At 43.0% G+C, this 15558-nt stretch overlaps 1 protein-coding gene across 4 annotated transcripts in view; it reads left to right on the top strand.

The window, feature by feature from the left end:
- The window catches only part of LRCH1 (leucine rich repeats and calponin homology domain containing 1), a 201008-nt gene that overhangs the window by 181989 nt on the left and 3461 nt on the right, over positions 1-15558 (top strand). Inside the window, exon 19 of one of the 4 annotated variants that reach the window (XM_047871063.1) lies at positions 8102-9242. The exons of 2 other annotated variants lie outside the window; for them this stretch is intronic. In XM_047871063.1, the coding sequence (XP_047727019.1) occupies positions 8102-8308 (207 nt within the window). In that variant the 3' untranslated portion in view covers positions 8309-9242. Of the gene's footprint in view, positions 1-1414; positions 2134-8101; positions 9243-15558 lie in introns of those variants that run through there. One more of the 4 variants, XM_047870895.1, reaches the window with a different exon arrangement.

Below are 15558 nucleotides of genomic sequence, written 5' to 3'. Positions count from 1 at the left end.
ATCTGTCTCTATATTGCATGTGTATGTTTTAATATTGCATATACATTCTCAGCTTCAAATATTTGTGAAAATTCTTATACACCCACTATTTTTCATAATTTGACCATCATGGGCTAATAAGATTTCCATGTGTGAATCAAAACTATCCTACTAGGCTTCAGACGATAAATTATTTGTGTCTGTGCCAGAAAGCACTGATGACTTACAGCCTAATCCCCTGTGATATTTTTAAACTCATCAAAAAAAAATTTTTTTGGCTTATGGTGATACAAAATGAAATGGAAATGCCCTTAACCAAGTGTTGTGAATAAAGGTTGGTAATTATAATTTTCTTTCAAAGTAGGGAAAAGGAAATTAAATTACCATAATATGCAGAGAAAATTTTTTCATAATTTCTGAATCATGCCCCTAGCAAAGTGTCCCTTGCACTAATCAGTAGCTCATAATTTCCGGGAAGATTGAATTACAGGGAATAAATAACCTTTTTTGCCAGTATCCCATTTAACTATGCTTAGTAAGAAATATATTACTTAGGCCAGTTTTGAAATTTTTTAAAGATTTGAGGTGACTTTCAAGTTTGCACCGTGTGTAATGTGCATATATGCTTGTGTGCATGCTTGTGTGTGTGTGTGTGTGTGTGTGTGTGTGTGTGTGTGTGTGTTATCCATCCTAATGGATAATCCAGTAGCATTTCACCGGTGACTAGAGTTACATGAAGCTTTTTGCTACTAGAGAAAGTCTGTTGGTTAATTAGCAATTGAACTTCTTTAATCAAATGTGTTAAAGTAAGGAAAGAATATTCTAGTGGAAAACTAGAAATTGCCATTGGAAGGCAATTGGCAAATCTCCCTGTATGCTCAAAGGAGCATACTTTCATCTCACGGAATGAATTAGAAATACATGATTGGAAACGAAATCTTTCCTCTGGGTGTATGATAGTTGGGGGAGGGGTGAAATGACTCCCTTCCCCTTAGGTATGCTTCTTTCACTAGCGGGGTGAAGTTTTAATGTACGTGTTTTAATGTAGTATAAACAATTGCTTATTTACACTAAAAAATAATATATCACAAGCCTAATTGCAGAAATTCTCCATTTACAGTCAGATATTTGAAAAGGCTGGTACCTAAAAACACAGAGAACCTGTGCCATTACTTTCTTAATTGCATCACATTTAATATTTGGGTACAAAACAGTCATTGATTTCTCAGTCAAAAACATAGTTATTTCCTCAATTTGCAAGCTTTTCCTGCTTCTCCACCCGTTACTTATCTACTCACTTACACTCACAAGTCACAGAGATCTTGAATTCTGTATTTGATAAGCTAAATACTAATTGACAGTGATGAATCACCCTGTAAAGCCTGAGAAGTCACAGCTGTGCTCTAAGCTTTGCATTTGTTGTCTTTTGTAATAGAATCACCGTTTGAAACTAGAAGGCAAAGTCAGCATCGGCAGCTTCTATAATTTGTCAGGTTCCTGTGGATGGAATGCGGTTGCTGAGCAGATTTAGTTAAATTTTTACAAATAAAGTAATATGAAGGGATGGAAGTAATTTCAAAATTGTTCCAGTTGTTCTAGTGCATTATATTTTCTTTAGAAGTCCCCATGGACACAATCCCAGCTCTATACTTCGGGGTCGGTCAAGGTTCATGAAGCATTTTACTCTGCACTTGGGTAGCGAGGTTCTGGTGTGGCTTACTGTAAATGTGGCCCCTTCAAATTGGCTGCATTTGGAATTGCAGGCAGGGAAAGCAGCCCATTCGGTGTATTTGCAGGAGGTTAGCACATGTAGACGGGTAAGGCACCTCCAGAGCTCTGGTGTGTGGTTTGTGACGTGTGGGTAAGGCTGGATCCTTGGCTCCTTAGTCGGTGGGGACAGACAGGATTTGGAACAGCAGCTGCCACTGATGGAAAGAAGATGACATCACAGAAAGAAGTTACCGATGGGGACCTGGAGAAATTCTGTTAGGGTGACAGAATTGCTTGCCATCAACTGAGAGGGATTTGGCATGAGGTGGAGGTTTGCTGATGAGAATACCAAGGAAAGGTCCTTACAAATGAAGTAGACAGAGCGTTTGTGGACAACTTTCTTTCTCCATGCCGGGATGACATTCTTTCCAATAGTTACTTCTTTAAAAAAAAATTTTTTTTTTAATGTTTATTTAAAAAAAATTTTTTTTTCAACGTTTTTATTTTTATTTTTGGGACAGAGAGAGACAGAGCATGAACGGGGGAGGGGCAGAGAGAGAGGGAGACACAGAATCGGAAGCAGGCTCCAGGCTCTGAGCCATCAGCCCAGAGCCCGATGCGGGGCTCGAACTCCCGGACCGTGAGATCGTGACCTGGCTGAAGTCGGACGCTTAACCGACTGCACCACCCAGGTGCCCCTAATGTTTATTTTTGAGAGAGAGAGACAGAACGTTGAGTGGGGGAGAAGGAGAGAGAGAGAGAGAGAGAGAGAGAGAGGGAATCCCAAGCAGGCTCCAGACTCTGAGCTATCACCACAGAGCCTGACACGGGGCTCAAACTCACAAACAGATGGCGACCTGAAGGGAAGTCAGACACACAACAGACTGAACCACCCAGGTGCCTCTCCTTCCGGTAGTTACTTCAATGCACGTTATTCTTCCTTCCTGCTGTCCATTTTAAGTGCCTTGGGTTTTTGGTTTTGGTTTTAGGACCAGTTCCCCAACTAAAGGGACACAAACTGAGTGAACACAATGTGGAAGAAGAGTGAGTGGGTGAAAGGGATCTGTGAGCCCGAGGAGGGAATGCATAAGGTCTGGGGTCAATGATCCCCCACTTAAGCTGGTAACTAGTTATGTGCCCTGAGGCAAACTCCTTAAAATTAGCAGCAGTTAACCATTCGTTGAGGACTTGTTATACATGCATCATCTTAAAGACTTCTTATACATGCATCATCTTAAATGCTCACTGTTGAGGGTCGGAGGTAAATATTTTCTCGCCGTACTCTGAGGAAACAGAGTCCAGAGAGCTTATAATTCCCTAAACTCACGCTCACAGCTGGTAGCCATAGACATAGCGGTTTGAACCGGTTGAGTCCCCCGACCCCCCTTCCCCCCAGTGCAAACTGCAGGTGTTGGGACTTGAGGAGTAAATATAAGCCCATTCTTCAGAGCCCTCGAGTCTTTTCAAATGGCCAGCTCGGGAGGGGAGGGAGAGCTAAGTGGGAAGACTACAGATCGTTCTCGCCTCCTGCATCAGCCAGAGCAGTTTCTGTTTTGTCAATAGTATATATTAGATTTCTAGCTAAGATTTTCTTTGGGGGTGGGGGGGTGGGGGCGGTTAGGAAGCATCCTGTTGCTAAGCTTAGTTTGAAAATCACAGACCTCTCTGCTTTCTCTGAGCTGTAATACTCCATGAAAGTTCAGCTCCGTAATTACCTCTCTCTCATCCACTGCTTGGTGGTGGGTGAATTCACCGCGGGTGCATCAGGGTGCCCTGGAAAATCTGGGGATTGGGTGGTGGTGCCGGCATCAACTTGATCTTGAAGACCGACCTCCCGCTGGTGGGCTTCCAGCTTCTTGAGGATATGTTCTTTATATCCCCCCAAAATCTGACCTGAAGTCATGAGGCTATGAATGGACAAACTGAGGCTTCTTTTCTGAGTCACCTGGGCCACGCTTGGCCTCTATGCTTGATGTAGAAGATTCACCGTTGATTATTGGGGATTTCCAGTTGGATCCAAATTTAGGGCTGTTTGGGGCTCTTTTTAGTATTGTCTCCGCTCAAAAGAAATCTCTGACTTACAAAGCATTAAAGTTATTAGAAAATAGAGCATTATATTTTGGTTCACAAGGGAAATTTTCCTACTCGGTTTTAAATAAGGAGCCTTGGCCTCAGACCTCTGTAAGGAGCTTAATTTAAGACTTGTTTTCTTTAGAGGAGAAGGGAACTCAGATGAAACGCGCTTTGATTTTGAGCCGCCCAGCCTTTTGTAGCCACTGTTGTCTGCAGAGGGAAAACAGAGGAGGATTAAGGGCAGCAGCTCTACCTCGGTAGACACCTTGGCCGCACAGGGCCCCCACCTGCCTGCCTGAGCAGCACAGACGCCAGGGGCTTGCGGGACCGTAGGGTGTCCCTTAGCTTCTACATGGGCCAAAGGGAGTTACAAATAACATCCTCGAGGGGCACCTGGGTGGCTCAGTCAGTTAAGGGGCCGACTTGGGCTCAGGTCATGATCTCGTGGTTTGTGAGTTCGAGCCCCATGTCGTGCTCTGTGCTGACAGCTCGGAGCCTGGTGCCTGCTTCAGATTCTGTCTCTCTCTCTCTCTCTCTCTCTCTCTCTCTCTCAAAAATAAACATTAAGTAAAAAAAATTTTTTAATAAAATCTCAGTGCATTTGGATTCGAACCATGATCCTGTTGCTATAAGAGGATTGTGTTGATATGGCTGAGTCTTCAGTGCCTTTCATATTTGCCTTTCGTTGTTTTCTAAAATGGGATACAGTAATTGAAAGTGTCAGTAGTAACTTTCCTACTGTCTGTGAGGGTTTAGGAAATTTGTAACTAATCTGAATTATTTTTTTTATTGGCAGGCATTCTATAAATTGAAAACACGTTGTTGTAATCTTGAGGAGAAATGAGTTCTTTCTCTTTGACCTTTATGCCTCTTTTTTTCCCCTTTAGCATCAATTCAAATCATAATAAGTACTTTTCTGGGATAGGCTGAGATTCTTTTCTTTTTAATGTTTGTTTGTTTAGAGAGAGAGTATGCCCTTGTGAGCAGGGAACAGGCAGAGAGAGCGGGAGAGAGAGAATCCCAAGCAGGCTCCATGTTGTCAGCACAGAGATCATGACCTGAGTCGAATTCAACAGTCAGACACTTGACTGACTGAGCCTCCCAGCTGCCCCTGGAATGAGATTCTTACTACAAAATTCATTTGGCTTTTACATTTATATTGGTTAATTCTGAGTCTGAATAACCAGAGGTGAAAACCGACACATTTATTGTTTTTGTTAACAGCAATTTAAAAATTTGTAATAGATTAAAAAGGAGCAGTCTCTAGCTTGTAAAATCAGGCCCAATTTCTTACAGAATTCTTACATTGAGAACGTAAGAATTCTTTCCCACTGTGCTTCTGTCTGGGCAGTGGTCTAACAGCCTTTCATGAATGCACGGTTGAGAAGAACCATTTTAAAAGCGGCATCTTCAAAAGGTTTTAAGTTGCAATTCTAGATAAAGTAGTTTCCTGATACAACAGTTACCCTCCAAGTTCATAAAATTGATGATTAGTTCTGTGTATTTGGAGAAAACTGTGAAAACCCTTCACTACCTCACTCAACTCCCCACCAGATTATACCTTGTCAGTCAGAGCTTTACATGCTCAGAATGGCCGTCAACGTTCCTGAGCTATGTTACCTTAGGTTTAAAGAAAAAATACTTTGTAATCGTGTTGACCTTAAAAGTTAAAATTATATTTATTTAAAAAAAACTTTTTTAAAAAATGTTTAATTTTGAGAGGGAGACACAGCACAAGTGGGGGAGGGGCAGAGAGAGAGGGAAACACAAAATCTGAAGCAGCTCCAGGCTCTGGGCTGTCCACACAGCCCAACGCAGGGCTCGAACTCACAAGCTGTGAGATCGTGACCTGAGCCAATGTTGGAAGCTTAACCAACATTGAGCCACCCAGGCGTCCCTAAAATTAATAAAATGAATATATTCTAAAATTGCTAGAATTTAGACTGCAGAACACTCACAACATTTATAATCTAGACCTTTTTCCAGATCTGTCTACATTTCTGTTTGCATCCACAGTATTTGGGGAGGCTCGGCCAGTCTTTCATAGTAAGCTTAGTCACACATTCTTGAATTAACCTTGGCAGTTGTGATTTCTGTTCTTTGTAGTGGGAATTAGCATCCGCACTTGCCTCTGAGGACTCTGAGTGTATTCACTGTGCCTTTCAAATGCCTTCCAGTAATTACTAATGCTCTGTCCTGCAGGGTGAAATTTTGCCTCTTTCCATTTTCTTCCTTTTTACTATTTTCCTGTTTTAATTCTAAGAGAAAAAAAAATACACAATCTCTAAGTGCCGCTCATTAAGACTGTAATTTGGTAGGCACAGGATCAGAAAATTCATTTCCCCCAGCGGTTTCAGCCCTGTTTCCTAGCACAGCGTCCTTGAGGAGGTTGCTGTGGCAGTTCGGGCTGTGGGACATGGGGCAGAATCAGAGCGCAGGTCTCAGAGGACCCCAGCAGCCCACACTCCACATGTTACGGTGATTCCAGTTTTTGCCTACCAGACAATCTTAGACCCATGCCTTTTCCTTTAGAGATCACAATTTAGTTTAAACCAAACACCATGGACTGTGAGTCTGGGCCCTACCCACTTTAGTCTGAAATCTGAATTAAGCCCCGAATCTGTGGCATCACGAAATTAATTCCAGGACAAGAAGAATGGTCTGTGTAGGCTCCCCATGCGAGAAGTGTGCTACTCAAGAACACTCTAAGGACTGTCCGATTCAAGTTCTTGGAGGGCATTGCTGGGGAGCAGACCAGACATTTTCCCTAGGGTTCTGGGAAGTGTTTTAAAGCATAGACTGGAGGTAGAATGATTTGCTTTTGCTGTGGAAATACCCACTTGTGTGAAAATTCACATTTCAGTTTGTGGACGCCTTATGTCTTACGTCTGCTTTGCTCAGATTTCACTGGTTCAGCACAACATTGCAATAGAGAATTCTTATTGCAATAACACGTCTTTCCTTAGATGTTTCCCCATCTGCTAATCCTTGACCAGTGTCTCTCTCCCAGTGAAATCAAATCTATGTGTAGATGTTTTAATTCTTGGGAAAGTAACAGCAGTAGCTTGATTCCTCCGAATCCACTGAGAAAAGCTGCATGATCTGAATAGATGTAACGTGGCTTACTGTCTTTAAAAAGTCTTAAGAACAGCATCTTTACCTTCATAAATTAAAATTAGAATGTTTTTAATCTTATCCATCGTGCTTGATATTATAGCGTTTCTTTTCATCTGAGGGCATCAAGCTGACTTCAGAGGGTATAAGACAGCATCTTTATCTTAGAAGCTTTCAGTTGCTCTGTGATTTGCATCTGCTTAGCAATGAGGCTAAAATAAAGGGGAAAACTGTAGCAAAGTATGATATAAAATATATATCGTATATATGTTTTTAAATGCTTTGCCAGATTTGAAATAAAGCTGCATGTATACCTTAAATAGTTTCAATTCTTGTTTCATTTGGACACAAAACTACTTTCATGTTGACATATCAGTCATAATCAGTTATAATCACTGTTAATGTTAATCTGTAGTCCTTTCCAGTTCAGGAAGTCATTGTATCAGGAAACTGCTTCCTGACAAGAGCAGATATTTGGAGGCCAACTCAGAAGACCCGTGCCCTACCATACGTGTTTAGTGATGAATAAATTTACATGATTATCCCACGTCGGGGGGTGTACTTTTATTCTAACCGCACATCTAAGAAGCCTCCTTTAGACTTTTGGTTTATGTGTGACTGCAAAAACGTGAAATTTAACGTGCTTTCTGACACATGTAGGAACACAAGTAAAACCAGAATTCCCGGGAGTCTCTCAGTAACCCTAGAACAAAAATGAATTAGGTGTATGTGTTACCTTTCAGAGAGGAGTACTTTATATTCATTGAGTCTTCATAAACCAGGGTGAAAAAAATACATTGAGAATGGTGAGGACAGGTGGGGATTCAACTTGGAAGCTTATGTTTTGCCCTTAGGTGAGGTTATGTCCTGAATGTCCCTAGTGAAAAGCTCTTATTTCTTTGCCGTTGGTGAGCACGTGATACCACCTGGATATTAAAACTGGACGCCAGTAACATCCAATTGAAGAGCGTGCTTTTCCTTAGTAGTGGCTTTGTGGGTGAAGGATTTCCTTGTGCTACTTGCATAAAACACTTTGGGTATGCTACTTTGTTTTGTAACCGGTTAAAAAATCTTTGGTGGAATGGGTTTTACCTGCTTTGAAATAAGGGGTTAGTCTTGCCATTTGCTAGTAACCAAAAATGTGTGCTTCTTTCCAGCTGTTCTTCCGTGTAGTTTTAATTGTACGCACTGTCTCTTTCTGTTCTAATGGCTGCCCACGGAATAGGCCGACCTCTGCTCTCCGTATGACATCCTGCACTTGGACTTCCGTCACATTCGAAAGACTGTTGACACTCTGCTGGCCCTTGGGGAGAAACCCCCACAACCAACTTCTGCCCTCCGCTCCAGGGACCTTATAAGCTTCTGTCTTGTCCATATTCTCTTTATAGTGCTGATCTATATCACTTACCGCTGGAATGCTCTGTCCGCATAACGTGTGCATGTGCATCCAAACAAACACTCTGCTGTGTCACCCTGAGCCATCACAGGGCCCTTCCTCCCTCTGAGCCTCTGCCTTGCCAGCTTCCATCCCTGTCATCTCTTCAGTAGTCTCTCGAGTTTTGAAGGGAACGCTACAAGTCAGGTTTTCCCAAGGCACAGACTTTATAGAGTGCAGTTCCCATTAAATAATCTCTCTCACTTCCTAAAAACCACTGACAGCAGAGTGTATCGAGACCTCATGCTTTCTCACTCACATAGCTGCCCTGGGTAGAGTGGAAGAAGATGCCAGAACAGGAGCAGAGGGGATTTAGGATATGGAAGTCTTTCCTTTGGGTCAGTGTCAGATCCTAATTCAGGAACGGGCAATTGAGGTGTAGTGGAGCCACCTTGCAGAGAAGACAGGAAATCAGCATTTTGGGCCCAATTCAGTCTAGAAAAGTCTTTAATAATACCGTTATTGACCAAGTTGAAAAATACCGTCAGTGAGTGACTGCTTTGCCGGCCATTCAGTTGGTTTCCTCCCTGTTTCCCTCAATGGGAGGGTTGCTGCCCACTTCTACCCTGAGCAAGCCCCTCTGCCCTGCTGCAGGGGAAGGAGCTGTGCAGCGGAAGGAGGGGCCATTGCTGTTAGAGCACCACCTGGAGGCTTCACTTGCACATCACTTCCCGCATAGTTTTACCTTTTACTCCTTGCTAGGTCTACCCTGAGGCTCTTAGAAAAGCATTTTCCAGAAGGGATTTCTATTTTTAAATAATGTAATGGGTCATTTTGCTTTTTTGCTGCATCACATGATAGCTTCAGGTCAAGAACGTGATGGATTTGACTGTATTTGTTTTCAAATAAAGCCATGAGTCATGGAACATTCTTGGTCTGAGGACGTGGGTTACTATGGCAGAAGCCAACAGTAAGATTGCTCTCATTTTAGCAGAATGTAGTTTCCCTAATGACTTGACATTTCCATTTAACCTTCGGTTTCCAGTGACACGAGCAAGCTGCTTCTATTCCTAAGTAAGCTTACAGGATTATATATTAACTAAATCTGCTTTTGGAGCAATGTGATCGATCAGTTTGTAACTAAGAGAAAAAAAAAACACACATTAGAATCTTGTCTTGGCCAAGATATTCCTGGTTCTGGGATTTCTGTTTCTAATATGAGAACGCCCTGCTTGAGGTTTGGACAGTTTCTCCTCTGCTTCATTATACATCTGGGTGCCACGTACTATTTCTTAAATTTGGGGGATGATGACATTAACTTCCTCAAGATAAATTTCTAGTTCACTGAGATGCGAAGAGTCTCCATCCATGGCTACTAAGAAGATAATTTTAGTTTTCTGAACGTGTCCATGAATCCAGGGGACTTGAGAATATGGAAAACCCACATAGTGAGAAGAGTATATTTATAAATCTTTTTTGTTGCTAAATCAAGTCAGATTTTCTAACTGGAAACACTCTTCCCTCAAAGATAGCTCTTCCCTCCTGATTCTGTGTGGACTGGTGAAGTACAGGGTATGCGGAAGTTGTCTAATTAAGCTCGGTTATGTATAAACAACCCACAGATGTACTGAATTGCTTCTGGTACCCTTCAGTCTGTAACACAATTAAACCCCTTTGTGCAATGTCTGATGAGTACCCTAAACCCTAAGTTGCTTAATAAACACATTTCAAGTGATTCTTCCAGGTTTTTATCGGCCCATCGATACACTGATCTGCCCACCTAGAACAGCCTTTGCTTTTCCATCTGGCTCTACCTTGCACTGACGCTGCCCTGTAATGATCACTGTTGTTTGGTTTTTTTCTTCTTTGGGAGGGGTGGGGGGCAAAAGGGAAGAAGGGAGATGACTTACAGGGCGGCACTTGGAAGAAAATCCTATCAATCAAAACAGAGTAGAACAATCATGTGAGATCAGATTTAATTTTTGGTGCTGAGCTGACATCATTCTCTGGCTCTGTCCATATTTCAATCCTGGCCTCAAAGGTTCTTTGGATGTGCTTTCATTTCTCCTGTCATTAATGTATCTGTCCCCTGACATGCTGCTCCTCTTGGGATCTGTTGAATGGCATTTTTTTTTTTTTTAATCAGGAGGCATAGTAACTAGCAGAACACAATTAATTTAGCCCTTTAGGCAAAACTTTGAATGAACTGTCTTGCCCATTGTCAAGCTGTTCATTTCTATACAGAATATTAAGCCCCCCCGTGGTTCTTCCCCAGAGTACCCGCACACCAACTCATATGCTCTCGTGATGCCTGCCGTTACAGTGTGACTGGGGATGCAAACTGATGTGCTTGTCGTCTGAGAGCTGGTCGGGGATTTAGTTGTGTGATTTGTACGTGCAATCCTAAATTTCCTTCCTCACACAAGAAGGACCATTTTCCTAGTACTTCCTTCCAATGCCTGCTAAAAAGAACCAATTATTTATGTTCTGTCTTTGAAATAAAAAGATCTATTTGAAATAGAAGGTTCTCTTTCTCCAGCTGCCCCAATTGATGGCAGCTCGCCACTCAGTGTTAGGATTTCCACAGCGTGTCCCAGCTAATGTGTCTCTTCATTCCTTCTATTTATGGATTCGTAATTTGTAAGTGGCTCACAGTTCTGGGGAGAGACACCTATGAAATGGGGCTGGGGGAGGGGCGCTGCAGAACTCCAAAGTTAGACAACTAAGTAGGAGGTTCATCAATGAGAACAGGTAAAAAAGGCACTTGATATCCTGATACCATTTATTTGTAAGAGATTAAATTTAGTGCGAGGGTCGTCTAAAATCCACACTGGTCCTTGTCATAAGAACAAAGGATGTTTCACCTTACAGGGTAAAAGAAATGGACAGTGGATTAAAATTTCAATGCAGTGGCTTTGGATTGAGTGGAAAAATATTTTAATCCCATTTTAAGAGATGCTGGGTTTTTAAAAAAAAATTGTTTTAATGTTTATTTTTAATACAGAGTGTAAGCAGGGAAGGGGCAGAGAGAGGGGGATACAGAATTCGAAGCAGGCTCCAGGCCCTGACCTGTCAGCACAGAGCCCAACGCAGGGCTCGAATGCCCATTGAGATCATGACCTGAGCCTAAGTCAGACGCTTAACCGACTGAGCCTCCCAGGTGCCCTGGAGATTTTAGTTTTTAAGATTAGGCTTCAGGTTTTGAAATTAGTTCTCAATAAAAAATCAGATACATAGAATGTGTGCTTTTTTTCTTTGAGACTATCAGGGTCCAGTTCCTTGGCTTTTCACTGCGATTTTATTTGTGCCTGTGTTCATTCATTCATTCATGCCTCAATATTGAATGAGCACTCTTTGAGTAAGGCTGTGTGGTAGACCTGGGGGATAAAAAGGTGACCATGATACATGACCCCGTCTTTGAAAATCTTGCAGTCGAGACCAGGAGCCAGCAAAATTTTTCTGTAAAGTGCCAGATTGTAAATATTTTATGCTTTGTGGGCTCTACAATCTGTTACACAAACTACCCGGTCCTGTTGTGGTCTGGAAGCAGCCATGGATGACTCATACATGAAGGGGCGTGGCTGTGTCCCCATAAAACTTTGTTCACAATAACAGGCTATGGACTGAATTGGTCCGCAGGCACTGGTCTTTGGAGTCCTGATCTAGTGGACAAATAAAATGGAATTCAGTGTGATATGAGATTCTGCAAAGCACAAGGCAGGGGATCGGACCCTGATGGGTAACAGTCTGTGAAGCCTTCTTGCCCTTGTGCCATGTTCCCTGCGACCTGGAAGAGGAATAGCCAGATGAGGCGGGGGATGTGTTCTGCGGAGGTGAGAAAAGGGGCGGATGTGTGTGGAGAAAGAGGCGTTCTGGAGGGAGGAAGCCCTGGAAGATGGCCTGGCTGGAAAGCAGAGAATCAAATGAGGAGTGACGAGACGCCCTCTCAGTCTGTAAGGGTTTAACGTGGTCTCCCTCTTAGTTGGACAACACTGACCCTCCTGAGCAGGAACTGGAAACTCTCTCAGTGTGAAAATAATGCAGACAGTCTTGTTGTAGGTTCACTCACTTCAGTGCCAGGAACCTGCATGTGAGCAACAGACTGAACGATATGGAATCTACTGATGTAAATGACTTTGGTTTAGTCAAGCGGCTGGCCTGGAAGGAGGCATGCGGCCGTTTGGGAGCACGAGGAGCTAGAGAAAGAGGACAGCCAGGCAGGGCTGCTCCCATGAAGCGTTTTCGGCCAGGGCACGATCGATGTCTGTTTCTGTCTTTGAAGAGAAGCCGAAAGAGGATCCCCACGTGATGTTGAATTTGTTGGGGGTTACCAGGATAGGACTCCGAGGGTCTAGAGGCCTCTTCCTGTCCCAGGGGCCGCAGATGCACCATACTCCCCCGTTGAAGGAATTTCTGGGAAGGAGCTTGGTGTTGTAGAAGGGGCCCCAGCTTTGAGGTGAGGCTCATCTTCAGATCCTGGTTCCGGTACTTAAGAGCTGTGTGACTTTACCAGAGTTACTTAAACTCTCTACGTCCCCATTTTCCCATCTGTAAAGTAGAGGGATTATACCCACCTTGCACAGTTGTCATAAAGAATTAAGCGATGTAAATCTGTAGCATTGGCACCAAGCCTGTAGGAAGGGGCCCGGGAAGCCTTCCTAAGGTAACATTTAGTCTCTCTGGCTTGCCTGCCTTTTCCAGCCCTATTTGCTGTGACTCCAAAAAGAGCTGGATGAGGGGATGTGAGGGAACCTTACTGATTCCACCATAGGAGAAGCAGCAGCAAGCACGCGTTCTTCGGAGGGGATCAGAAGCATTATATTTCTGTAAGATACTACTTCATGACTCTGCTCTGTGCTTTGAAAGGAAACACAGCAATGGTGCCACATTCTCAAGAAGAGCCACTAGGCTTCTCTAACAGTGAAATTGAAATGCACTTAAAGTTCGTGTAAATGTACAGTGATCCCCGCTTTAAATCCATTTTAGACCGGTTTCGGTGGCCCTTCTCTGTCCCTTCTGACCCAGCCATAACTCTACGGCAGTTCCTTCCCCATCTCAACTTCTAGGTCACTTCAGGGACCCTCTCCCCACGCCCCCATGGACATGCAGTGGCAGGTCCAGTGTGTGGAAGATGGCCTTCTGGCCTTCCTTGCTGTCCTTGCTCAGCCTGTCAAGCAGTGCCTCAGCTCATAATTCCATCAGTCTTCACCCCAGTCCTGTGATGATACAGCCTGAACTGCCATGTTTTTGTTTCTACTAGCTCATGCCAGTCTTCCTAGGTTACCACCAACTCCATCCAAGTAATCTGAGGGCACTTCCGGGTTTCTTCAGGGCATGTGAATGAAAGGAGAAGAGGCAGGAAGGATGTGAAAAAGTACCTTTTTCTGTCTCCTGTTTACTTCTCATTGCCAACTGTAAGGGTGGAAGGGAGAGCCTTGGACTCTGCAGCAGGTTTAGGAGTGAGGAGACCAGGAAGTAAGCAAAGGAGACCAGGGAGAGAAAAGACCAGGAAGTGAGACCAGGAAGTGAAAAAAAGACCTGGGAGAGAGGGTGAAGCGAACTCAGCCTGTGATGTCTGCAGAAGTCCTGTCAGCAGGAAGCTGAGACCTCAATACTTTCCCATCCCTGTGTCTCTGGAGCCCCCAGCCTTTCCCAACCATGACCTCTAGCTTGGAACCACTCTTTAATGGGACCAGGGCAGTCATGAATGGAGACATGTTGAATCTTAAGCAGGACTTAGGATAAGGCACGTAGCCCCAGAAAAGCCATGTTGTACACAGTTTACACCATGTGGAAATATTAGTACTTAAATTCAGGAACATTTAGGACTAAACATAAATAAACACTGCGGTCAAGAAGCAAAGTGTCTTTCAAGATGGCCTCGGTCATATGCTTCCTTCTAAGATTTCTATTTGTGTTCCTCACCTAGTGTTCAGTTGATCTCTTACTGTTTTTCTCAATGATTTATTGAGCTTATGTGTCATATAAAACTCATTGTAATTTGATGCAAATACTTTTTTTAGAGTTGTTTATCTTTTAATTAGCTTGGGTTTGTTTTTTGTTTTTTTTGACACATAGAGGCTTTAAACTTTAAGGCATAATCAGTTGTTTCTATCTTTTGTGATTTTTATACCATTTTTTAGCTTAGATAATTTTCCATTTATTTATAAGAGAAAATGCTAAATATTCATGTCTGTTTTATTAGGAGAGGTGTTTGATTTAAAAAAAAAAAAACAGTTAACACTTTAGGGGCACCTGGGTGGCTCAGTCGGTTAAGCATCCAACTTCAACTTAGGTCATGATCTCATGGTTGGTGAGTTCAAGCCCCACATTGGGCTCTGTGCTGACAGCTCAGAGCCTGGAGCCTGCTTCGGATTCTGTGTCTCCCTCTCTCTCTGCTCCTCCTCCATTCGTGCTCTGTCTCTCTCTCTCTCTCAAAAATAAACATTAAAAAAAAATTTAATGATTAAAAAAAACAGTTCTTTAATTCATTTCAAATTGATTTTAGCATATGGTGTAAATAGAAGACTATTTTTTCCCCAAGTAATGCCTTGTGTCAAAGGTGCTTAACCATAATAGTGGCCATTTGTGATTTCCTACAAAGGCAGATGTCAACTTATGTGCTGTGGGGATCATAAGAATGAAGTAAATACACTCCTGCCCTTGTGGAACCAATCTTAGCAATGAAATGCCAGATTGGGGTGATTTCACAAACCATGGCAAGTGGTGTCAGGGAAGGATTATACACTGATGTCCGGCTGTGGCATGCCCATCCTGTCCTAGTGACCGCTCCTGACTCCCAGACAGAACCTCCCATCCTTTCTCAGATTGGCATGTGGCTACTAAGTTGGCCAGCAGCATAAACCTGCACACGCACCTAATATGCCATTGACAAGATAATCCTATTATGATACAGATCAGACACATGAAATAATGGTTGAAATTGTGCTTTAAAGAATCAGTTGTCCTGTGTTGACATGTGGCCATTTCTTAAGACCTTAAGAGAGTCAGAGATACTCTTAATTTACCACAAGTTAGGGAAGGAGATAGGGATAGGGGCAAAAAGGTGGTTGAGAGAGTGTAGGAAGATGACATTTGCAGACAGTGGAACAAATTACTTGAGATGTCATGGCGTGTCCTTTAAAGACCTTTCTGAGGACAGAATGCCTGTATCTGTGGTAATTTATGGGGAGTCCTGCACCGAGGAAGTAGGAGGATCCGGTTCCTCAAGCACAAATCACATGAGACGCAGAAGAATTGTCCAAGATCCTGATTGGCTTCATGTTAAACACTGTGTCCATTGCCTG

Source organism: Prionailurus viverrinus, chromosome A1, assembly GCF_022837055.1.
Source record: "Prionailurus viverrinus isolate Anna chromosome A1, UM_Priviv_1.0, whole genome shotgun sequence".
In the NCBI taxonomy this organism is placed as follows: domain Eukaryota; kingdom Metazoa; phylum Chordata; class Mammalia; order Carnivora; family Felidae; genus Prionailurus; species Prionailurus viverrinus.
The sequence above is the reverse complement of the archived record's forward strand: the minus strand, read 5'-3'. Positions and strand labels throughout refer to the sequence as shown.